Source organism: Athene noctua, chromosome 1 (genome assembly GCF_965140245.1).
Source record: "Athene noctua chromosome 1, bAthNoc1.hap1.1, whole genome shotgun sequence".
NCBI lineage: Eukaryota > Metazoa > Chordata > Aves > Strigiformes > Strigidae > Athene > Athene noctua.
In genome coordinates, this window is record NC_134037.1 from 236,963,011 (window position 1) to 236,986,881 (window position 23,871).

At 39.1% G+C, this 23,871-nt stretch overlaps 1 protein-coding gene across 3 annotated transcripts; it reads left to right on the plus strand.

Annotated features, from left to right (window-relative positions):
* Nucleotides 1–12: 12 nt before the first annotated feature.
* PROSER1 (proline and serine rich 1) lies at nt 13–21,500 on the plus strand. 3 transcript variants are annotated; one of them, XM_074913791.1, is made up of 13 exons: nt 13–656; nt 3,734–3,799; nt 4,533–4,601; nt 5,060–5,154; nt 6,999–7,092; nt 7,598–7,708; nt 8,411–8,494; nt 9,352–9,430; nt 12,404–12,499; nt 12,621–12,665; nt 14,907–16,668; nt 17,322–17,469; nt 18,791–21,500. In XM_074913791.1, exons 1-13 carry the CDS (start codon nt 612–614, stop codon nt 18,911–18,913), a joined length of 2,817 nt encoding a protein of 938 aa, XP_074769892.1. In that variant the 5' UTR covers nt 13–611; the 3' UTR covers nt 18,914–21,500. The 3 variants fall into 3 exon arrangements, with proteins under 3 accessions (XP_074769892.1, XP_074769912.1, XP_074769902.1); XM_074913811.1 differs by having other exon boundaries at nt 21,182–21,500; XM_074913801.1 differs by lacking the exon at nt 3,734–3,799.
* Nucleotides 21,501–23,871: the final 2,371 nt, after the last annotated feature.

The window sequence follows — 23,871 nt, forward strand, 5'->3', positions numbered from 1 at the left end:
TCGGCGGCGAGGCAGGGCCGGCGGAGCGGGGTTCTCTGTTGGTGGCTGGGGATCGCGCTGCACCTTTGCTTACCGGGGCGTCTCGGCCCGCTCCCCGCGTGGCTGCTCCGATGCGCCTCGGGCTCTGACCGCCGGGATCAAGGGGTGGCGGCGCAGCGAGCCATGGGGTGTGGGGGCGCCCCGCAGGCGGGCGCGGGCCGGCCGGGCCTCTGTGCCGCGTGCTGAGGGAGCGGCGCTGCGGGGTTGCTGTGCGGCCGCTCCGAGGGGCCGGGGCTGCCGCCGCCTTCCAGCCTCGAGCTCTCCTTCTCCCTTCGCCGGCGAGGACAGCCTCGGAACGGGCAGGGAGTGTGTGCGCGTCCCCTCCGAGGCGGCGAGCAGCAGCCGGCGGTTCGCCTTTGTCTCTTGCATTGCGTCCAGCATTGCGAAGGCGTCGGCGCTAAATGCCCAGGGGCTGAGAAGATCCTATGCTGCCTTCCTTGCCTTGCTTCTCTTTTTTATCAAAAAAAATTTTTTTTTCTTTTTTCTGTGTGCTTAAAGACTATTAAGTCTTTGGCCTGGATATTTTTTTTCCTCTCCATGTTTAAGTGTCTGCATTGAATGCACTAATAAAGATGGATAAGAAATCATTTGAAACCGTGCTGGATGAAATTAGAAAGGTAACTTTTCATTTTGCATGTTAGTTTAACCATTTGATGGTAGAATATTCCTCCACACCAGGTTATGCGTTTGCCTTTAATAATCATTTCAGGGTTCAATAAAGAGTAAATTTTACCTCAATGTGAAGTACTGTAATCCTGTGTTGCTGGTGTATTCTAGGTTTTATGTGTCGAATATAACAGTGTAAATCTGCTGTGACATGGTTTCTCTGAGATGTTTTTATTTTCTCAGAAAAGTCAGATTGAATGCCCAGACTGCTACCAGTGAGCTAGCAACATGTGCTTGAAGAGTGCTCATTTGAAATAAGTGCTTGAACAAGTTTATCACGGTTTTTTCAATGTCAGAGAAGGTGAGGAAGAAAATCCAAAATGGCCAAGTATCTCTTATTTGGTGGTAGAGGCCATGTTTGCTTGGCCTGACCAGAGACAGGGACTTGCAGTGTGAGACATCCACCTTTTATGGAATGGTTTAGGAGATCCACTACACAAATATGACATGAGAGGGCTGTTTTCAAAGCTGCACTCTGCATGCCTTGTTCCAAGCCGCGTCTCCCACAGCTCATGAGCGTGTGCACACCTTCTTCTAGGTTGTGAAAACCTGGGTTTTGATGTGTGTTGTGAACTGTGTGCATCTCATGTTAACTCACGGAGGAAAATACCTGCTAGTTGTGGGAAGCAAAGATAGAAATCTAGGCTTCCTGGTGTCTGACAGGTCTTGTTTCTTTCTGCACAGAGGCCTGCTTTTAACAGGAAAGCTTGAGGTTAGTGGTTCAGATGGCTTCTCAAATGCCGGAAGTGGAAAAGGATAGAAAAAATCAGAACTACTGAGATTAATGGTTCCTGTCTTGTGTGGGAATTACAAGCCTGGGATGATGTATTGTATTTTGCTGTAGTTATGCAGAGGTGATTTAAATGTCACAGTAGAACAGGTAAGTATCCTAGTAAAGCTGTCACTGTGAAAATGAAGGGTGTGTTTTGGGTAAGATTTGCCTTATGGCAGAAAAGAAATCCGTAACATTTTTGTAATAAATGTATTTTCTTATGATGGGTTGTCTAGAAGAGGTCATTTCCTTTATTTGGACTTGGGTGCTGCAGAGTTCTGTTTCAGTTCAGCTTCTCTTCAGCATGATGGCTGCAGTTCTATTATTATTATTATGGAACATACTGAGATATAAACCACTGTGCACAAAAGCCCCAGGGATGAATCTTTGTTATTGCAACTGCACTTACTAGTGTTTTTGCATAAGGTCATGGTCATAGATTTTTTATAAAACAGGTAGGTTCCATGCTGCATAACCAGCTGAAAACGTGACAGCCTAAGATATTTCAGGGTGTGGATTTCCCTCAACCTAAGAATTCTTATGGAAGGAGATCAAGGAACAACTTGCACACGAATACTTTCTCTGAGATTTAATGGTTGGAGGGAGTAATGTTTCAAATATTACTACTGCAGTGCAGTCCTTCAGAATACGCTCCGTGATTACTAAAGACTTCAAACAAAAGGGTTTTGACATGTGATTTTAGTCAATTATGTTTTCTGTATGCTATCTGCCTGTATTCCTGTAAACCTAACTTACTGTTGATCTAAGGATCATTGCTGTGCTGTGTTAATAATAGCTGTGCTGTTGCAGTGTAATGTTCATGTTCCAAATGCTTATTTTGTGTCTTAACATGTTGCTAGATCTTTGTTTAATCTTAATTTCTAGCTCTGTGGTAGAACCTTCTTTGTTACATGATTCACAAGTGTTGGTGTGTTCCATTTGCAGTCCTACAATTATCAGGAACAGTTATTTAAATGTCCTAATGTGTAGCTTAGTTCTATCTTTCCCTGTACATACTTATGATTATTAACAAAATAAAGTTCGTTTGTTTTGTTTCATTTTTTCATAAGTAAACATAGCAGTGCTTTCTGTTTGTATTCTTTACTATAAAATCATTCAGTTGTTGATTTAAGGAGGAAGAGTGCCGTTTTGGTAAAGAGGTTGCTATATGACATACCAGGCTTTTTTCCAGAATACATGAAGAGAAGGAAGGGAGAGAAGGAAAAATGAGCCTGGACAGAGAAGTTATTTTCAACATGTCTGGTAGTGTTGGTCTCTTAGTAAGGTACAGAAAGGAAGGCGGTTGCCTCAACATACGCGGGTAGGTTTCTGTGCCCCTGTGCTCCTCACAGTCAGGTTGCAGTCATGGAGAATTTCATGTCTGTCTGTGCGTGTGGAGGACCAAGCACAGAAAAAGGAGTAGGGGTAGGTTTTAGAGGTGTTGGGAAGCAGATAGAAATGGGTGTGTGGGTGAAGCTGGAGGTGATTTGTGAATAAGCGTGAAAGCTAGCAGTAGGCGGAGGCCTTGGAAACTGGGGAAGGAAGGTGTTTGCACCAGTTTGGGGCAGGAATTCAGTGGTTGCCTGTCTTCCTTACATCTTGTATGAGTGAGCCGGGTATGAGGAGAGTGAGGAAGCCCTGGCTGTTAGGTAGCCCATGTGGTTATCAACAAAACTGCCTTGCCACTAAGTCAAAAGTGGTGGCCAGTACTGCGTTAAACTACTCTGCTTCCTTTGTTTTGTATGACTGTATTAAAGTTTGAACTACAGGAAGGTAATGATAAGAGAACATCAGGCTCTGGAGCAAGCTTTATTGTATACTTAATTCTGTCTGCACAGACTTGTTATCCAGTCTCTTCATAAATTCACTGAAATAAGATGCTTTGCTAATTATTTTACAGGAAACATACAAAGAGATTGTATAAATAATCAACTGTATTGCGTTATTTCATGTAAAGTTGATCTAAATCTTTGAGACAAAAGAAGAGTGATGATGTTCTCTCAGAGTTTTAAACAAAAAAGCAAAATTAAATAAAAAAATTAATAATTTTTTTAATACAAGAGTTAAATTACATCTCTGCTTTTCATTGTTCTCTCAGTTATCTAAGGATACTTAGAAATACTGCTGTGTAATTGATGCAAATGTCACTTTGTAAGGTCAGATTTCTTTAGATTAATAGATTAGTCTAGCAGGTGGTTGTGCTATAATTATAATTTTTGAGGGACTAACTGCGTGTCTTTTTCCTATATCTTCTAGGCTGTATTGACTGAATACAAATTAAAAGCTATTGAGTATGTTCATGGATACTTTTCTAGTGAACAGGTAAAAGCCAACATTGTAATGGGTTCAATGGGACCTATTGTTTCTGTGTATGCAGTAATACAGAAAGACAGGGTCTCCAGTCATACCGAGGCTGATCATATTAGCTTTTTTTATTTATTAACTGAGGAGATTTAATTTCTCATTATTATATCAGCATTAAACTGCTAAAAATAGTTCCAAGTTGTTATCAAAATAATTACGTTTTCATTCTTATGTGGGGAAAATTGGAGAAATTTATTGTCATGGAATTTAGACTTAGTTTGCATGTATTTTCTAAACTGGCATATAGTATTAAGTATCCCAGTTTATTCTGATACTATGTAGAGTTTTTTCCTGTTTATTTTCTTTTTTTTTCTTTTTTTTTCTTTTTTTTTGGTGTATGTCTGGTGAATATGAGATACTGTATGTTTATAAGCTTTTTCAGAAAGACTTAATATTTTTTATGCTAATGCTGTGACAATTGTGCATATATGCAAATATATAGAGAGGAGCAAGCATCTATTTTAAATATTTTCACAGAAGAACTTCATCTCATAACATAGAGTTTTTAGATGCCTAATTAGAAATAAAAAGAACATTAGATACTGGTAGGCACTGATGTAATCAAACGTCAGAGACACATGTTTTTTAGCAGTATACCACTATACTCCAGAAATGGAAAGATGATATTGATACTGTTAGCGTAATTTAAAAATATATATAAAAGATTAATTCGAAGGCCTTTCTGTTGCAGGTTGTTGAGTTACTGAGATACTTTTCCTGGGCTGAACCACAGCTCAAGGCAATAAAGGCTTTACAACATGTAAGTTCTTGTGGCATAATCTTCTAGAGTAAGTTTACCCTCTGAATCTTGTTTTAGTTTTATGATGTCTACTTTTGCGACTGTTGGGTTGGTCTATTCTTTAATTTTCAAACTTTTCCTCTTCATCTCTTTCAGTGGTATCAAAATATGAAATGTCATACATTTAACCATGGTATCTTTTCTGACTAAAGTCTTCAAAAAAAGACATTTTACTTTCCTGTGTATCACAAGAATTGATGTAGCCCTTTTCAACTGTTGTTAACTCTCCTAATTTCTCTGCTTTTAGCACATGTTTTTTGCGTTTTTTTTTGTTCAGCATTTAAGGCATAGTCTTCCCAGGGGGAGGGAGAAAATATTAAATACATGATATGAAGCTGTTACTGAGTAGCATTCCTGGTTTAAAATAATTGTAGTGTCTTATTTTATATACACTTTTCTCTTTCTTGCTTACTTGTCAGAAAATAGTGGCAGTTCCAGCATCAAAAATGGTTAATATTCTCAACTGCTTCACCTTCAGTAAAGATAAACTTATTGCCCTTGAAATCTTAGCTTCGTAAGTATCTCTCATTGCATTTCTGTAAGTTGTATTGTTTTTACTAATGTTTCAATGTATAAAACATAAGATACTTTCAGAAGGAAACACTGTGGCCAGTTAGGGTAAAGCACGAATCCATTATTGATAGGACTGTAAAAAGAAGAATTAGAAGTAGACATTGCGCAGAATTCTGTAGTTCATCTGAGTCTTGAGCATGCTGCTACGTGGGCTTCTGCCTGCTGGAAAACTGCCACTGCCAGTGTTTTTTACAGTGGCCTTCAAATGTTGTAGAGAATGAAGATGGCCTTAAGCTTATTTCTGCTCACTGAAATGTAAAAGGCCTGAGTCCAGGGTATTTTGGGAATTGATCCTTTTGCATTTGAAAAGCTCTCTAAGCATTACATATGTAAAAATTACTTAAATAGATACATCTCTTAAATTGACATATTTCATTTACAGATCTAGTGTCTGTAAAAGATGTGTAGATATGATAAATGTATGTTTGCACAGAAAGTTTGGGGTTTTTATAACACAGCTTCTTCAAAGGACCTACATTTTCCATACATTTATATTGGAACTCTTCTGCCTGGTTTAGGGGATCTATCATATGAAGTGTTCTGTTTTGGGTTGATGTTGTTTTTTCATTATGTTTGCCTTGCATATGAGTGCTATATATTACAGCCAGCTTGAACATTTTGAAGTACATAAATTCATTATATAAATATCCATAAAGCAAATAAGACTGAGGATATAGACATGATCTTGCTTTCAGAGTTGAGCTTTAAGCTGTGTGAATGCTCCTAGTCTCTTTTCAGAGTGAAACAAAACAGGATAGCCTGAAGGAAATTCAGTGGTGCATTAAACTAACCTGTTTGGCTTCTTGAAATGAGATTGGAGCTCAGAGACTCTTTAGTTGTTGCACTTCATCTGGTGTGGGAGGAAGGCATGGTAGCTTCTTTAGCTGTTGAATTTCTACAGTGCAAGATCATAATAAGGGACTCATGTTATAGAAATCCTACCCCAAATCTGTGTGTTACTTACCTTGCTAATCAGAACTAGAGAACAAAGCTGAAAGATCACTGACATTTTAATACCATTCTTTGAGGTGTTTTTCACATCTTTGTTCAACATTCTGCTTATTCCATTTCTTATATCCTGCTTTGAGAAGTCCTCCTTTTTGGGGCTGTATTATATTTTCAATAGTTTGAAAGAAGCAGGTAATGTTTGACAGCAGTAAAGGTGCTCTGATTAGGGTTTTTGAAAAAGACAGAATCAGGCATTACTCTCCTTGTACTTGCACATTTTGTTGTTCTCTTTGGTGTGTCTGCTATTTGGGGAAAGGAGGAAGGAGAAAGGAAGGTTACTTTTTTAATCTATGCAAGTGGTTTCACTAGCTCTGCAGAACATGTGAGTATTGCTAGGAGTTTAATCTTTTTCATTCTAGAGTAAATAAGATGAAAATTTGTTTCTCTACTAGTCTAGCAAGAAACAGTGGTGAACTGAGTAGCTGCTCGTTTTCTGCTGTGCTGGGATTTGTGTGCTAGTAGCAATTAAAGCTTTCTGACGAACTGTTCATTTTGTCAGCCTAGTTATTTTTGCCATAAAGCTTAGCCACTGTCATTCATTGTTCTATATTGATACTTAATTCTAATACCATGTTTTTCTCAGAGGTATGAAGTCCATATTTAAGCCTGGGGTTTTTACTTTAATAATAACAACAGTAAAATGATTAGAAATAATTATGGTTTTTTAATGTGCTGTTGGGTACTGGCTGAATAAGTGTTGATCACTTTTCAGTAGTGCATCATTTCTGATCATCATATGGAGTGACAGTAATTGTCTGTCAATGTCTTTATTTATAGCAACATCGTTGATGCTCAGAACTATCGCCTTATTGAAGATCTGTTCAGAATTAATATGTCAGAGAAGAAAAGATGCAGAAGAATTCTTGAACAGGTAGCCAAGATACTCTAGTATCTTTGATTCTGTATTGTTTCCATCCTTATGGTTACTTGGGGTCAGGACTTACTATGAGGACTTCTGGGAATTACTGGTGAAAGACAAGCTGAAAGAAGCAGCTGCAAAAAGATTAAGAGCCATGTAATACAGGTGCAAAAAAAAAGGGAAGTTTCTCTCAGGCATTAGGGTCCTGTGGAAAAAGGGGCACAGAATTGCAAGTAATGCTGAAGGAAACAGTCTGCATTTGTCTTAGAGCACACCAAGTGCTTAACCCCAAGTTTTCAGCAGAAGTACAGGTGGTCCGAGTAGAGTTACTCAAAACAAAGGGGTGTTTGGCAGAAGCTCACACTATGTGGACTATTTGTGAAGAAGATTTGAGACCAAGCTTTGAGTTATTCCATGGAGGTTGATTCACTCAGTCTAAATGTCATGAAATAGTAATTAATTTCTTTAAAGCATTGAATTTGATTGCAAATAATGTCCTTTCTTGATTATTTTGCAGGCTTCAAAAACGGGTTGTAAGGCTCCTCATGCTATGATATCATCCTGTGGCATGATTCCTGGCAACCCTTATCCCAAAGGCAAACCAAGCCGCATAAATGGAATTTTCCCCGTAAGCATGATACTGTGCTTTTGATTTTCATAGCATCCTTGATTTAGGGTTCATTATAGTATAACCAAAACCAGGATTCATATATGTGCAAGGAGGAGTGGAATCAAAAGCAATGATTTGGGTTTTTTTCATTACCCCATTCCACATTTATAGGGAACTTGGATTATTTTTATTTGCCCATCCTTTCTATGCTGCTTCAAGTAAAGATTACTGCGTAAATAAGACGTTGTTCATCTAAGGAAGGCATTGTAATCTCTAGCAATATTTGGCAGAATCAGGAGAGGTGTAAAGAGCCTTATTGGTAGTTTGAGAAGATGACCTAATATGGTTAGTACAGTGCTACTGCTGATCTTAGTGTAGTTCATGAGCAACCATGTTAAGTATTTCCTGTGAACACTTAAGGGACTGCAAAATGTAAGTTACCATGTCCACAAGTCAAAATGTAGAATTCTAATTGTGTCAGAAACATGGTGTGTTTAATATGTGTCTCTTCACAAAAGTTCAGTGTTATGAACCAAGCTATTGGAAGGCTCTTACCATTTTGTAAACCTAGAACACAGTTTATTTTTCCTAACATAGTTAAGTATCACTTTCAGATTATTCAAAAACTTGAATGTAGTTTGAAAAAAAAAATGGCAGAAATTCTGTAGCAAAATTTACTTCTAAATTAATACTTAATAGTTTAATTTTCTTTTGTTTCAGGGAACCCCTATCAAAAAAGACACAGAAGAATGTACTAATGAAGGAAAGGGAATAGCAGCCCGTATACTCGGACCATCCAAACCAGTATGTCTAATAAATGAATAAATAAGTGAAACTTTTAAGAAAAAAAATCCAACCACCAGCCAATCCAATGAGGCTTTGATATAAAATGCTGTTATGTTGCATTTAACTTGAAAAGAAGCTCTAGTTTATATCTGTGGGGGATAGGATGCTCTAGTGCATACGATGTGTGTGCATTTAAAGGCAGAATTTAAATTACAGTAGCAGAATAGAAAACATTTTTGGTAGTCATTTAGTAGTGTAAGTTTTAGATAGAAATATGTGCAGTTTTTTATTACAGTCTCTGAGGGTTTCCCACATGAACATAAAAAAAGCCTGCATCTTGGAAAATTGAATTACAGCAGTGCCTTATAAGGAGGTTCTTGTTTCTTAACAACACAGCTGATCAGTGTTTCAAAATTTTTAAGCACATGGGACAAACTTTCAATGAACCTGATACTACTTTATTGTCCAAATGTTTTATTTTCACTTCTATTATGAAATTTTTCCCACTAAATACTATTTTAAAGGGACAGATAACTGCATAAGTATTTGTTAGTTTTAAATGTGCTAAATTTTTAAAATGAGAAGTCAGTCCAAGACTGCAGATTGTGGAGACTACAAGGCAGGAAGGAGTTCCCTTTCCCACCTGTGCTCAGGACTGTGTTAAAATCTAAATGTATACTAGTGATGTTTGTTTCATTTTTTCAGAAAGTGAAATATTTGCAGTCACTATGGATATTATGAAGAAATTTGATATCAAATATTTTTCCAGTGAAGAACAGCTGTCTGTAGTAGTATCTGAATGTTAGCTTTTTGTCTGAGAAACATTAGGTAATGCTTTCACTATTGCTTCTTCCGTTTGTTTTTTGTTTATGTAGGCTCCATCAACCTACAATCCACACAAACCAGTTCCATACCCCATCCCACCATGTCGGCCACATGCAACTATTGCACCAAGTAAGGCTTCTCTGTGTTTTAGCTTGATGCTATTGTTTCATCCATTTGCCTTTTAAATAATAAGTGTCAAGTGTCAGTATCTCTGACCATGATCATATCTGAAATTGGTTTGTGCTTCCTAAGCATGCTCTGGGTACTGGTTTCTATCTCTTCCTGTCGTGACTGCAAAATTGATAAAAAGAGGAGTATATTGCCTTCTGTTTCCAACATCCACATCATAAGAAAAATACACAAGCCTGTTGTGATGACAGAATGTTTCGTTTATGGGAGGCATTGTGTGTTAGACAAGACTAGAGCTGTGTCGTAATATTTGAACAACACTCAGGCTTTGGCTTGACAAGTATGTTGTACCAAACATAGGATATGGTCAGGCACAGCCCTGAATTGGGTAGAAATATGTAAGAACTTGCTAAAGGATGGCAATCTGTTTCTTAGCTGCCTTCAGCTTTACTTTCTCTACATCACAGTGGAGAGAAAACAGTTTCTTAAAAGAAAAGTTCAGGTATGTAGATTTCAGCCTCAGAAGGGACATAGTGATTGCCTTTTCCTCTGTTTTGTTTGACTATTCCTAACCTTGTGCCTTAGGTAAGATTGAGTCTTCCTTCATGAGAAGGAGAGCTGCCAGTCAGAGAGGGACCTGGGGATGTTGATTGACAGCTGGCTGAACAGGAGCCAGCAGTGTGCCCAGGTGGCCAAGAAGGCCAATGGCATCCTGGCTTGTGTCAGCAATAGCGTGGCCAGCAGGGACAGGGAAGGGATCTGACCCCTGTACTCGGCACTGGTGAGGCCGCCCCTCGATTCCTGTGTTCAGTTTTGGGCCCCTCACTACAAAAAGGACATTGAATGACTCGAGCGTGTCCAGAGAAGGGCAACGGAGCTGGTGCAGGGTCTGGAGCACAGGTCGTAGGAGGAGCGGCTGAGGGAACTGGGGGTGTTTAGTCTGGAGAAGAGGAGGCTGAGGGGAGACCTCATCGCCCTCTACAGCTCCCTGAAAGGAGGGTGCAGAGAGCTGGGGATGAGTCTCTTTAACCAAGTAATAAGCGACAGGACAGGAGGGAATGGCCTCAAGTTGCACCAGGGCAGGTTTAGACTGGATATTAGGAAGCATTTCTTTCCAGAACGGGTTGTTGGGCGTTGGAATGTGCTGCCCAGGGCAGTGGTGGAGTTCCTATCCCTGAAGGTGTTTAAGAGTTGGGTTGACATAGCGCTGAGGGATATGGTGTAGTGGGGAACTGTCAGTGATAGGTAAATGGTTGGACTGGATGATCTTCAAGGTCTTTTCCCACCTAGATGATTCTGTGATTCTCTTTTCTCCACTGCATCAGTTGTTTGATTCCAGACATTTTTGGAAAGGAGCATGGCAATTTGTGTTTCTTTGGAAGAAGAGGTTGGAGTACCTGTGTAGTCAGACTGGTCTTTTTGAGCAGCAGTTGAACACTTTTTCTAATCTTGCAATTCCGTACTGCAAAACAAGGAGTGTTCTGGTTAGGAAGCTTGTTTTTCAATGATGTTAAGGATTTTGGGGAGTTTTTAAGGTATCTGATGAGAAAGTGTGGTAGAGCTCTTAGCATACGTGTTGAAGGTTAAGTCATCTAACTGACTTGATGTTTGCAAGTCTCTCTATAGTCTGTTCGGAAAAATATGCACTACTAGTGGCTAAAGTAAGTCTGATGATTTGTGCCCTAGAAATTACTTGCTCCCCAGAACTTGCAGGGTAGCTTAGATTTATATTAAATAAATGCTATATAGGAAACTTTCAGACTAGCTTAGATTTATATTAAATAAATGCTACCCAAAGTAAGTTAGGGCACAAAATTTGGCCTGTGGCTGGATGTAAGTATTAGTACATTCTAGGATATGAAATAGCTTTTGAGGTTTCCAGGGCCTTATTAGGCCGCAACATGGTTTTTAAAAAAAACACTTGTGACAACAGAACTCATAGCTGATGGTAGATTTATACATATAAAAAATGTTTTTAATGAGATTGCAGATGCTAATGTGAAACTATTGAATTTGATTGTTTTCAAGCAATGGTCAGAATATTTTGTTTTCTGCCTTTTATATGTATTGATTTAGCATTTCCTTCCTGGGTGACCCAAAGATTGTGACTTTTCTGTTTTTAGCTAATTGTCATGCAAGAAATCTTAACATTATGTAGAACTATTATGAAAGTGTGAAATCAGAGAGAATTTGTGTATGAAAAATTACTGTATTTTGAGCATTGTTCAAGTGCTACCTTTTCCCATGAAGAGTACGTTCTTACACTCTTAAAATATTCCATCAGGACCACTGTGAAGTGTATTTATGTTCCTGTGATTTAAATTCTGATGTTCTTCATCAGAACTATATATCACGGCAATGCAGCAGTTTGAGTTGCTCCAAAGAATAAGGAAGGAAAAAGATATTTTCAATGTCAAGTTCAATAAGTATTTATATAAAAATAATTTGCTAACCCACTTGAATTTCTTAACATTTAAAGACATACTGACGAATGATAGACTAAGTCTTTGAGATGGGACATTTTTCTCTGAATTTTCTGACTAGTGTTAGATGGCTGGTCATGGTTGCTGATGTATGCTTGGCTCTTCTGTTTGTCAAGGCTTTAATGTTAAAGGAAGACTTGTAACAGCCTTTAAGTTAGGAATAGAAAAAGAACAAATGATGATGTAGATACTCTGAATTACTCCTCCCCTTTGAGTTTTTCAGGCAAAATGGAATTGAAAGCAATTGAAACCTGACTTTTTCAGACTCTTTCAAGAGAACAGCCCTTACTAAAATTGGGATCACAATCTATGTCATTCAGGCAGACATTGGCAAAAGTCAGTATCCAGCCTGGATGATTAACTGTTCTGGCTTTTTGGTTAAGGAATATCTTACAGTCTTCAAAAAGGTGGTTGTAAAGGAAAAGACATGGGTTCATTGAGATATGGGTTCTTCTGACAACTGAGATGTGTATTGCATTTGTTATTTTAGGTGCTTACAACAATGCTGGCTTAGTTCCAATGGCTAATGTCATAGCTCCAGGCTTACCAGCTCCTCCGACATACACTGCTAATCAAGTGGTATCAGGTAAAGCATGCATACCTTTAAAAATGTTGATGGCATTTTTTCTGATTCATTGTTGTGAATGCATCATTCACTGCTGGAGTTTCATTTGCTTTTAAATAACAAGTTGTTGTTCTTCATTTAGAAAATGAGGACCTTTCCAGCCAGGCAAAACCTCCCCAAAATCAAGGTAAATTGCAAATTCACAGGGGGATTTTTGTGTTGATTGCATCTTTGTTATTTGTTCAGAAAATGTAAACAACATATTTTTTTAGTGGGGTTTGCATAAGCCTCTTAAGTATTTAACTACTGTTGGAATAGAATCCTTTGAGAGTTGAGAAAAAAATAATCTCAAGCATTTGTCACTTAGAAGCATTGAAACATTACAATTCAGCCTTTTACGTTAATTCATTAAATTTTTATATTGTTCAGCATATAAGTATGTGAGAAATCATGTTTTTTACTAAAAATATGCTTTGCAATGTAGTGCACTGAAACACTTCAATAATAACTTTGCCCCTGTTAAAACTCTGGACATTTATTTGAAAACTCATTCACATTTTAATTTCATACATTAGTTGCAATGGGAAGCTAGGGATACAAGAAAGGCAGATTCTTTATTTATAGTTCGTTGAAATCTGTGTGTAGAATGTCTTATCCCAGACTGTTACATCCAACTATGTCTACCTGCACTTTTGTCTTACCCTTTGAAATCCAATTCTTTTTGCAGGAGAGAGTTGTGCATATTATTTTTGTCTCTGTGTGGTACTTCATACGCTTTGTAGACTTAGAAAAATCATCATAATAAATCCTGTTATGAACTACTTACACAAACCCTTTGATAATACTTTGTTAGGTTTGACAAACAGAAATGGAGAATCTAGTGATGGTTGAGTTAGGCATATTAACAGCTACCCAAAATAGATAAAAGGACCAGAAGTTTAGCTCCTGTAAATGCTTGGGGGGGGGGGGAAGGTCATGTATTGTCTTTTCTCCTCTATGGCCATGATTCTATAGAAATGTTGCTGTTTCAAAGAATCACTTTATTCAGATATACCCCTTTAAGTGTGTATGCATTTAAAAGATAGTTTATACAGCTAAATGAATACAGTGTAAGGAATAAAATCTTCTCTTAGGAGGAGAAATTCATTAACAGCTCTGGGTTCTATTGCAGCGGTATTTCTCTGGTGATTATCTTGGCTGTCAGGATTAACAACTGTGATTCTTAGGACAGTCTTCAGCTTGGAAACAGGATGAGGAAAGAGCAGAATCCAGAGCCAAGCAATCTGGGTCTAGGTTTTTGGAAAAGAATATGCAGAAAGAAATCGTTTGTGTGCAAACTTGGGAGTTTCAGAGTTTCAAGATACATAATCCAGGAGTTGGCCATATGAATTTAGGTTGAAGATTTTAAAGGTTCTGTTCTTGGGTTTATGTGTGGATATGTAGAATTAGGGCAAGAGAGAAATCTAAGCTGATGAGTTTGACTGGTTGGATCAGTGATTTGCTTACAGTTGAACAGATATTTTAAAAGTAAAATAAAGCATGAGGGTTGTTTGAGAGGAATGATTAACACATTCATATTCTGCAGGAAACTATATAGGGGTATATCGAAGCTCTTGATATGCCAGTGTTCATAAACGCAGCTTCTTTCCATTAACCTCCACATCCCCATTTGCAGTTTGCCTGCCTGTTTTCCTCCAGCTTGACTGATGTCTCTTTGACTTTGTAGGGTTGATATAAGCTGATATTCCTAGTGCCAGGTGCTTGCCTCAATTATAGACACCTGACTAAAGACTTACAGAAATATTTGTTGATAAATTCAAGTGCCAATGTTAGTTTAATACTGTAGTGTGATACATGAATTTAAAAGTGTACCTTCTTAGAATCAAAATCTGAAGGAAATACAGTGAAGAAAATGACCTGATTTTGAAGGAAAGAAAAATACCAGCACCTGAAATCAGCTTTCTTCAGTTGTTGACTAAACTTCTCTGAAATCATGATACATTGAATTAACTGGTTCTGAAGGAAATTCTGACCTTCAGTGAGAGTGGATGCAGAGGAGCCCAGGTGATCTGATGCTGATTTGGGTACTGTCAGATGTTAGGGACCAGAGGGAGGGTGTTTGCCTGTATCACTTAGATATTCTTACGGCATATATTTGACTGTCTTGCATGAGATCATGAAGAGGTAGCAGATGCCACAAAGTGTTTTAAAGAGGAGTGGTAACCTACATGATGTACAACTTGTGTGATGTGTTTGTACGTACCTTTCCATTTTGTTTTTGTAGGCTCCAGTGTTCGTTGTTTATATACAGACATTGTATGTTAGCTGTTGCCTGTGTATCGTATTTTGAAATGCTGTATAAAATGTGTGTTGATTTCAAACATTTCTGACGGTTTCAAGTATTCTTACCAGTTTTGTTTCTTTGCAGCTTTTTCTGCACAAGCGAATCAGCTCTTTACTCCTCATGGTTCTAATCCTTCAACACCTGCTGCTACTCCAGTCCCTACCCCATCACCTGTCAAGGCAATAAGCCATCCATTAGCACCTGCAACTCCACTCATCTCTGGGATGAACATGTCTACCCCTGTCCTTCCTGTTTTCCCAGGACAGGTCTCCTCTTCCATCCATACATCTCAGCCATCCACCCCAACCCCTACTGTCATCAAATCCCTTTCACTGCCTGGTGTTCCTGTCACATCTGTTCACAGTGCAACCTCTACCCCTGTCCCTGCAGTTTTTTCTGGACTGGCTTCTATACCCACTGCTGCGCCAGCTCCACAGGGTTCTTGCACACCATGTGCCACACCTGTGCCTAGTGAAGCTTTCGCATCTGCTACTGCACCATTTGCTGGCCTCCCGTTTTCTGCAACCTCTTCAATTGCTTCTGCTAATAATCCCACTCCATTGTCATCAGTTTTTGCTGGCCTCCCTTTGTCCTTGCCACCCAACGCCCAAGGGATTTCTAGTCCTGTTCCATCTACAATTGCTAATTCTCCTGCCACTACCATTCCTGGTTCACTTAGCTTGCCTAACCCAATTTTGTCTGTCTTAAAGGGATTTCTGACATCAAATGACACTTCATTAATCAATTCATCTGCTTTACCTTCTGCTATGACAAGTGAGCTTGCTTCTTTATCTGCTCTTGCTAATCAAAGCTCTGACCCTCCAACTTCCTCTGTCAACAAATGTTACACTCCATCAGCCACCCCCACCCCACAGCGTTCCTCCACACCTGGGCTGGCCATTTTTCCAGGTCTTCCATCCCCATCCATAGCCAATTCTAGTTCCACTCCTCCAACATTGCCTGCACAGTCACCATTAACCACTTCGCCATCGATTATGCCCATCAACTGTGGCTCATCAGCCTCCCTCTTGCATGGCACAAGCCCTACTAATCCTGATCAGCAGCTCTCATCAGCCCCAGCTGCCACAAGTATCCCAGTTCTGGTCAAAACAGAACCCATGAGTCCTACACTTTCAGCCTTCAAAGGTCCTTCTCATTCGGCCGGCCCTTCTCATGGCACTATAGGACTGTCAGCGCTTGGGCGTGCATACACCTCAGCAGCTTCAGTGCCAGTCAGTTTACCCAGTTCCCTGAATCCAGCACTATCAGGTCTCTCCTCTTTGAGTGCTCCTCTAAATAATTCCAGTTCTCTGGCTTCCATTTCCCTTGCCCCACATGGCTCCTCTGCTCCCATTGCCCCTGTGTTCAATGGACTTCCTCCTTTTACGTCTCTAACCAGTAACTTTGCTTTTACTGGTAATCCAGCACTTACACCACCCGTCACTCTCCCAGGGTCTTTGTTAGCTACTCCGTCTACAACCGCTTCAGCCGTGTCTGCCCCTCATGTGAGTTCCACTGCCGCCGTACTCTCAGGACTCGCCGCCTCAGCAACAGTCTCTGCTCCACCCTTCTCGCTTAACTTGTCCAGTGCCGTCCCTTCCCTTTTTTCTGTTGCCCAGGGACCTCTGGGATCATCAAACCCATCCTTCCCTGGTTTTCCTGTCTCTAACACACCCTCTGTCACTCCTGCTCTCCCTTCTTTCCCTGGCCTCCAGGCATCTTCTGCAGTAGCAGCAGTTGCACCATTGCCGGCAGCTGCCACAGCCCCATCTCCGGCTCCGGTCCTGCCAGGGTTTGCCTCGGCCTTTAGCTCAAACTTCAACTCTGCACTTGTTGCACAGGCTGGGTATGTTTCTGTTTCTGAAGGAGGTCAGAACCATTTCTTTTTATCTTGAGCTGATTTTACCTTAGGCATAGACGTTATTTTCACTCACAGTAATTATAGTTAATTTTTAAAGTTAGCTCACCAGTAGATTTCCACCTGTTGTTAGAAACTGATAGCATAGTTACTAAATAGGTTGTCCTCAGTAGTCCCTGTTATGACAGTCTAATCCAGTGAGGTGCTGAGTGATCTTATTTCCCAAATGAGGATACTAGGCACCTACTATTCTAGGCTTTTACAAGAATGGATTCCACGTGGGCATCCATTGACACATCCAGGTAATAGCAGACAGTATCTTAGATGTTCCTATGTTTTAAGGAAGTACTTGGCATTAACTTTTGTCTGTAAAGCTTTTTTGTGTGCAAATTGTACACACAGACAGACCACAAAAATTTGAGTTCCCTTCTTAGGTGTTCTCCGGACAGTGTTGGTTTGTCTGTGCATGAATAATTTATAAGTGGGCAGAGACTGGGCTTCTGTTTGGAAACTGGCCTTTATGAGGTTTAAAAGAAGAGGTGCTTTTATAATTTATATAGACATAAGCTTAGCGAGAGAGAAACAGGATAAATATGATGCAGATGTTCCCTAATAATAGCCACATCTTGACATTCTTTCAGCTTGACTTCTGGACTACAGACACCGGGAAATGCAGTTTTTCCTGGTCTTTTATCTCTCCCTGGTATCCCTGGCTTTCCTCAAGGTGCCGCACAGTCTTCCTTACAGGAATTGCAGCATAGTGCGGCTGCACAGTCAGCACTACTACAGGTAACATGCCTATTTGTTAATACTGTTTTGCTTCCAGTAATTGTCTGAGCATGTACTTGCATGTTAACTTCTTGGTATTAGTTTAAGTCAGTAAATGATTAAAATCGCTAACCTGTTTGAGAACTGATTACAAGGATGATGATAAAGAAAACTTCTTACTTAAGGCCAGTGTACAGTGCTTCTGGACATTATGAATGTGATCAATCCCTTTCTGAAAACACTTTGTAAAATGAGGAGGTGTGAAAGAAAAAAGACATGCAAGTGAAATTTTGGCTCGGTTTGTGTTAAATCTAACGAGCTGACCATGTAGTTGCAAAATTTGTGCTCAGTTCCAGTCTGACATTTTAATCCTTAAACTTTTCTGTGGAAAACTGCTTTGTTATGAAGGCCTCTCTACACATGCAATCAGCTTATTTTGAATTTGTGTCTGCTGTAGTTGTGCCTTTCTCTTGATGGTTCCCACAAATGCAATTGTTGTAATATAAGCTTGAGGTGGCTTTAGGTAAACTGTAGTTTCATCATCTCTCTTGTCCATGAAACAACTTGTTTCAGTCATCAACCTACTTAAGTGAAACTATCATCAGAGTTTGGTTTTAGATGTTTAGTTTGCCTTTTATTAAAATAAACCTCTGTACAGATCAAGGATTCTGGTAGGAAATTTGTCCTTCTTTACAAAAAAAGGAGAGGCAGTTGAGTGTCTTGAATTAATGTTTTCTCTCTTCTGTGACACATTGGTTTTTGAAATGAAGCATGTGTCTAAGTACTGTTCAATATGCAGAATATTGTCAGATATCTTTTGAATATGAGGAGAAGTAGATCAGAAGCAGCAAATTATTTAGTCTAGGCCATGCTGCTTTTACAGTTCAGGAATTTATTCTGTAGAAATGTACACAGATTGCATTGGGGAAATGACAGTTTTCTTGTTTACAAGTTCCAATCACTACAGTTAACACTTAGCTACTCAAGCAGTGAAGATGAAGTTGAAAGTCAGTGAAATACTACAGCTCATGATTAAGCTGTGCCTTCAAATCAGATGGTGCTTACTCTACTGGAAAATAAATACCGTTAACACTTCTTCATTTTTCCTCTTAATCCAACTGCTTTCCTCATTCTCTGGTATTTCAGAGCAATAGTTGCACTGTGGTTTAACATCTGCATATATGTGCCTTGCTCATCTCTCTGTGTACTTTACATTATACTTTGTTTGGTTTGGCTTGAGTAGGACTGGTATTGTGCCTGAAATTTTGCTTGATTTAGATTTTTTTGTTTGTTTCTTGGTTTTTATCAAGTGCTGTTTCCTAACTTCTTCTCTTCCTTGAAGGCACATTCTGCTTCTGCTCTGGAGAACTATACAGCTCAGCCTGAAGGTTTTGCTAACTATCCGTCAACACCAGGAACACCATTTTCATTGCAGACAAGTCTGCCCCAGAGTGGATGGCAATAAATACCAGACATTTTAAAGACTGCAGTGGTTGCTTGACAGAGCCTGATCCTATTCACTTTGAAGGCTGTCCCTGCGTTAGTGGGAGCATGGTCTGAATTGGGGAAAGCGGGGGAAAACATGAGGGTAAATGATTTCAGGAGGCTGTGTCAGATGTCAAACCTAGTCTGTGATGGCATTCAATTGATTCAGGGTCTGATCCTGTGAATTGCTGAGCATCCTTGACTCTGCTTTTAGCTAATGAGTTGAATGTTTAGTGTCTTACAGGATCAGGAATATTCAAACAGACGTTTATGTAAATAGAGCAATTGGCTGTCAAACTGAATGGGGAGAACAAGTATACTTAATAGTGTGTATAAGCACCTATCCTGTTATGTTTTGTATGGTATATGTGGTTAATATAGAATGAGATCTAGACTGAAATGATACTTAAAGCTGTAGACGATCTTTTGTCTAGATGCACACTTCTTGTGTGTGCATGGATAAAGGTCAGTTTATGGTTCTTTGGATCTTTTCTTCCTATGTGTGAGGATCTCCTGTTAGCATCAGCAGTATGTTAAGGGGAGGCTAGATCAGAGGGGTGTGGGGGGTTTCTTATGTTTTGAAATATTGTCATGGGCTTGCTGCTGAATTGAGTACTCCTTTGTCTGAATCTGAACAGGAGAGCTAGGAAATGATGCTGTACTGTATTTGAGTAGAAGTGAATTATGTTTTATCGGAGTATGGTTTAGCTAGCTGAGGGTATGTCTTTCCAAAGTACATAAAAGCATTTTAATTTGCCTCTAAAATAATGTTCCATAACGTTCTCCCTGCCCCCACACCTCTCTGTGAATGAAATAATTGTACTGCGGATAGGCTGCCTATCCGGCACTTTCAACTGCAGACTTTTGTGAATGTTTACAGACATGGGTCAAGTTCTTCTCTCCCTTATACTCATAAATTCACTGGTTCTCTATGTGCTTTTCAGCTGTAAACCACAACTTGATGGTGCTTATGTTATCCTGTGAATATAAGTGGGAGCAGAATTTGGACCATGGAATTTTTAGTATTTTTCCTTGGAAAACGTACATGATTTTAAAGGCATATAGCTAAATTAACTGTAGTGGTTAGGAAGGGTTATGACGCAGCATATGAAAAGGTCTTGCTTTGTTAGTGAAATTCAGTTGTGCACTCTTCTAATAATGTTAGTACCTGTGGCAATGTGTAACACATCATTGAATATCATCTATTTAAGATAAACTCTTGATCGTGATCTAGAAACAATAGAGATAAATGATATTCAATCCTGTGATTAAATTAAAACGTAGAGAATACTATACTGTAGAAAAGCTCTGCAGCTAGAGTTTTACTTTTTTAAAGATTAATTCTGCTGGGAGATGTTGCTAATGTATTTTCTTTCAAGATGTGAACAAACTTTTTTAGAACATTAATGGAAATTCCTGTATTGCTTTTTAACACAATTTTTTTAAATAAAAAGTTTACAGTCATAGCAGAAAGTCTTTCCTGACTATTTACATATTTGTCTAAAATAGAGATGAATAAACCTGATTTTACTAAGACACTTCCTAATGTTTGATCTTGCTTATGCTGTCTCTTTATGATGCAGAATCATATACTGAATTATAAAATTGGTTTCCTAAAGAGTCACAATAGAAATATTCTATGAAGTGTTTAGATAAATAATTTAAATAGTGTCCTTGATACTTTGTCAGCAATTAGGTAGTCTTGCATTTTAATAACCAAATTTACATATTACTTTAAAGATAAAAACATATTGCACTTTCACATTTTTTTATTTTTTGAAATGCGTTGAATTCCAGTGATTCTCCACTCTGAACTGCTTTTAAAATCAGTGCCTTGTATCTTGACTTAAGAAATCTGTGGAAGAAAACTCTACCATCTTCCATTATACTTTCCTTCTCATTCTTTTCATGACTTGTTCTTTGTAGATTTGTAGATCAGTTGGAGAAGGAGAAACAGTGTACTTGCTAAGTGGTGTCTAGCCACTTTATGCAGAAGAGTATTTCACGCGCAGCTGGTGTAGTGTTAGACAGAAGCTCATAATCAGTGTTAGACAAGTGAACAAGTAGGCTAAGAAGCATTAAACTGTCAAGTTTTTTTGTCTAGAATGGGCTTTCTGGTTTTTACGGAATCATATTGAGCAGGATTTTGTAAATTGAACTTTCTAGTAGTTAGGATTAAGGTAAGTTTCAATTTCTTAAATATTTCTCCTGATGTAAAATATTTTTTTATTAATTTTTTTCTCTTCAGGAATAAAGTCTGTGTTCTGCATTGCAGCAAACTCCTGTGACCCAGCCTTGGAATTTCTGAGGGGGCTGATTTGTTCTGAGCTCTTTCATGCTTACTTGAGCACCATTTTTGAAAAGCCAAAGAAAATTCTGCTCCTGAGACAAACCATGCCGGATCTTACACTGAGCCTGGGCTGGGAAAGGGCTGTTGCTGTATGACTTTAATTCTGGACTAACTGATTTTTTTCATTTTTCAAATTGCCTATTAACTGCTATACTTCTGCTGCATTGACAGACTGCGGAGATAAGGTGTAGTGAAATGTTCTTTGAAATAAAGTCTTTATTTGGAACAACAAAGAATGTATTGGGATTGTGTTTGCAGATACAAGTTTCAATATTTCTTTCAAGTGCTTTGATTGTCGCTGTAGTTAATATGAGAGAAACAGAGCAATTTTCTGTCCTACTCTTCCTCTCATTTGCAAGTGAATATTTTGAGTTTGGCTGAGCCTGGAAGGAAACTTGCCATAGTGTGAATGTTCTTTCTTGCATATTGCCTTCCTTTTTGGATTGAGATGGGAGCAATCCTTTTGATTGACCATCTGTCATATTTACTCATGCTCTAGCAAAGTGTAGCCGAAGGGGTGCCTCCTGTCATCTCCCCATCTTCAGCTATTGGAAGCTGATGACAATTTCACAAGGAGAAGGAGCAATATGGGGATGTACCTACAAGCAGCAGGATGGTACTGTTAATCTTCTCTGTGTCCTGTCCCTTATAAATTTTAATCTGGGGGAAAGGAATGACAAGCCTGAAGCAAATAGGCTAGTGTCTAGGCAGAATTCAGATTCAGGAAAGGACTAGACTCCACTTTAAGGAGTGGCCAAAGCCCAGTGCATGGGAAGGAAAGTATTACAGGTCAGAAAAAACCTGAAACCTACATCTTTGTTATGTAAAAATGTCATGTGAAGACTGCCTGATGGCTTTTTTTGATACCTTTGGGATTGGCACTGTTTAGAAATGGCTGTGTGTAAGAACTCCGGTTCTGGTTTTAACAGACTTTGAAGTGGGTGCTTGGTCTGTAGGATTAAGTCTCTGTTTAGCCCTAGAGTGCTCATGTATCTTCTTCTCTGAGTGTTTTATAGCACACTGGGACATGAGTTATCCACATGCACTGCTATAGCCCCGGGGAGAAAGGATTAAGATTGCCCTGCCTTTCACATATTTGATGTGGGGAATAAAAGTGCAGCTGAAGTTAACACAGAGAAACTAATACAGTGATGTTCCTGAACATAAAAGAAAAACACCATCTGCTTTAGTCACCTTTCCAGGGATATATTTACAGGCTCCTCGGGGAATTAACAATAAACAGCGGGGAGCAGTTATTTCTGTTAGATTTTAATGTGTTTTGCTCATCTGTGTGATGGTATAAGCAGCTGTGTAGATTGTGGCATTCAGATGGTTTGGAATGAAGTTATTTTCAGTAAAATTGAGTTGATCTAAAATTAAAAAAAAATATGTTGGAGTAGTTTTGCATATTATGCTTTTGCTTCTGAAATAATTTAGGCACATTTTTCTTCTGACTGCTCACCTTTGCTGCCCTTCTAGTAGGCATCTGTCTTGAACAGGTTTGATCTTACAGCTCAGCAGAGGAAAATGCTACAAATTACTTCAAATGGGTATTGTCACATATTTGGGAGGGTTTTGCAATAAGCATGTCAATCCTAGTGTTACAAGCTGTTTGTGCTTATGGTTTTCACTGTGATTTAAAACACCCTTTCAATGGTGTAGTTTCCTCTCTGTGAAGCTGAAAAAGGATTCTCTGGAGAGCAGTCAGCTTTGAATGACCCATCTGGGGCCAATACAGTTGCTGGCAGGGATGAAGACAAGTGAAATGAAGCTGGAGTCGGATCTTCAAAGATACTCTTGATGGCTGCCCACAGAAAACAGCCATATAATCAATGCAGCTATATGTCAAAATAATAAATTACATATGAAAAGCCACCTCATTTTTTCTCAAATAACGAGCAAGAGATTTGTGTCGTTTGAGAAGGCTGCTCTCTGCTGCTGCAGCCTTCAGAAATGGCTTAGTCTGAAATGCTATCCTTGGTTTGACTGTCAAAAAGTATTTTGTGAAAAATATGCTTATTTCGGGAAAATTTTTAAGTCTTTGGAGCTGAAATGCTTCTACAATGTTTTTTTGGTTGTCAGCACAACAGAGTTCTACCTATAGTGATGGACAGTATCAAGAAGCATGTGATGAGCTATTACAAGGACCTCACCTGGAGGATTATTTATGTTGCCAGTGTTTGAGATCTGGACAGTGGCTGGCCCCCGTAATACTAAGAGGTGTACAGCGGAGGAGCAGTACTCAGTCTGTACCCTCTGGCTTTGTAGAATCATAAAATCATTTAGGCTGGAAAAGACCTTAAGATCATTGAGTCCAACCATTAACCTAGCACAGCCAAGTCCACCACTAAACCATGTTCCTAAGTGCCACATCTACACATCTTTTAAGTACTTTCCAGGGATGGTGACTAAATTATCTGCCTTGGCAGCCTGTTCCAGTGCTTGATAATAATTTTGGTGAAGAAACTTTTCATGACACCCAATCTAAACCTCTTCTGGCTGAGGTTTAGATCCTCTCATCCTAACGCTTATTAACTGGGAGAAGAGACCAACCCCCCGCCTCACTACAACCTCCTTTCAGGTAGTTG

Excerpts from the sequence above, each read along its gene's own strand:
- PROSER1 (XM_074913791.1), top strand. The coding sequence starts at position 612 with ATGGATAAGAAATCATTTGAAACCGTGCTGGATGAAATTAGAAAG. Across the intron at positions 657-3,733 it reads TGCTGGATGAAATTAGAAAG|GCTGTATTGACTGAATACAA; the intron begins GTAACTTTTCAT and ends TATATCTTCTAG. Across the intron at positions 5,155-6,998 it reads GCCCTTGAAATCTTAGCTTC|CAACATCGTTGATGCTCAGA; the intron begins GTAAGTATCTCT and ends CTTTATTTATAG.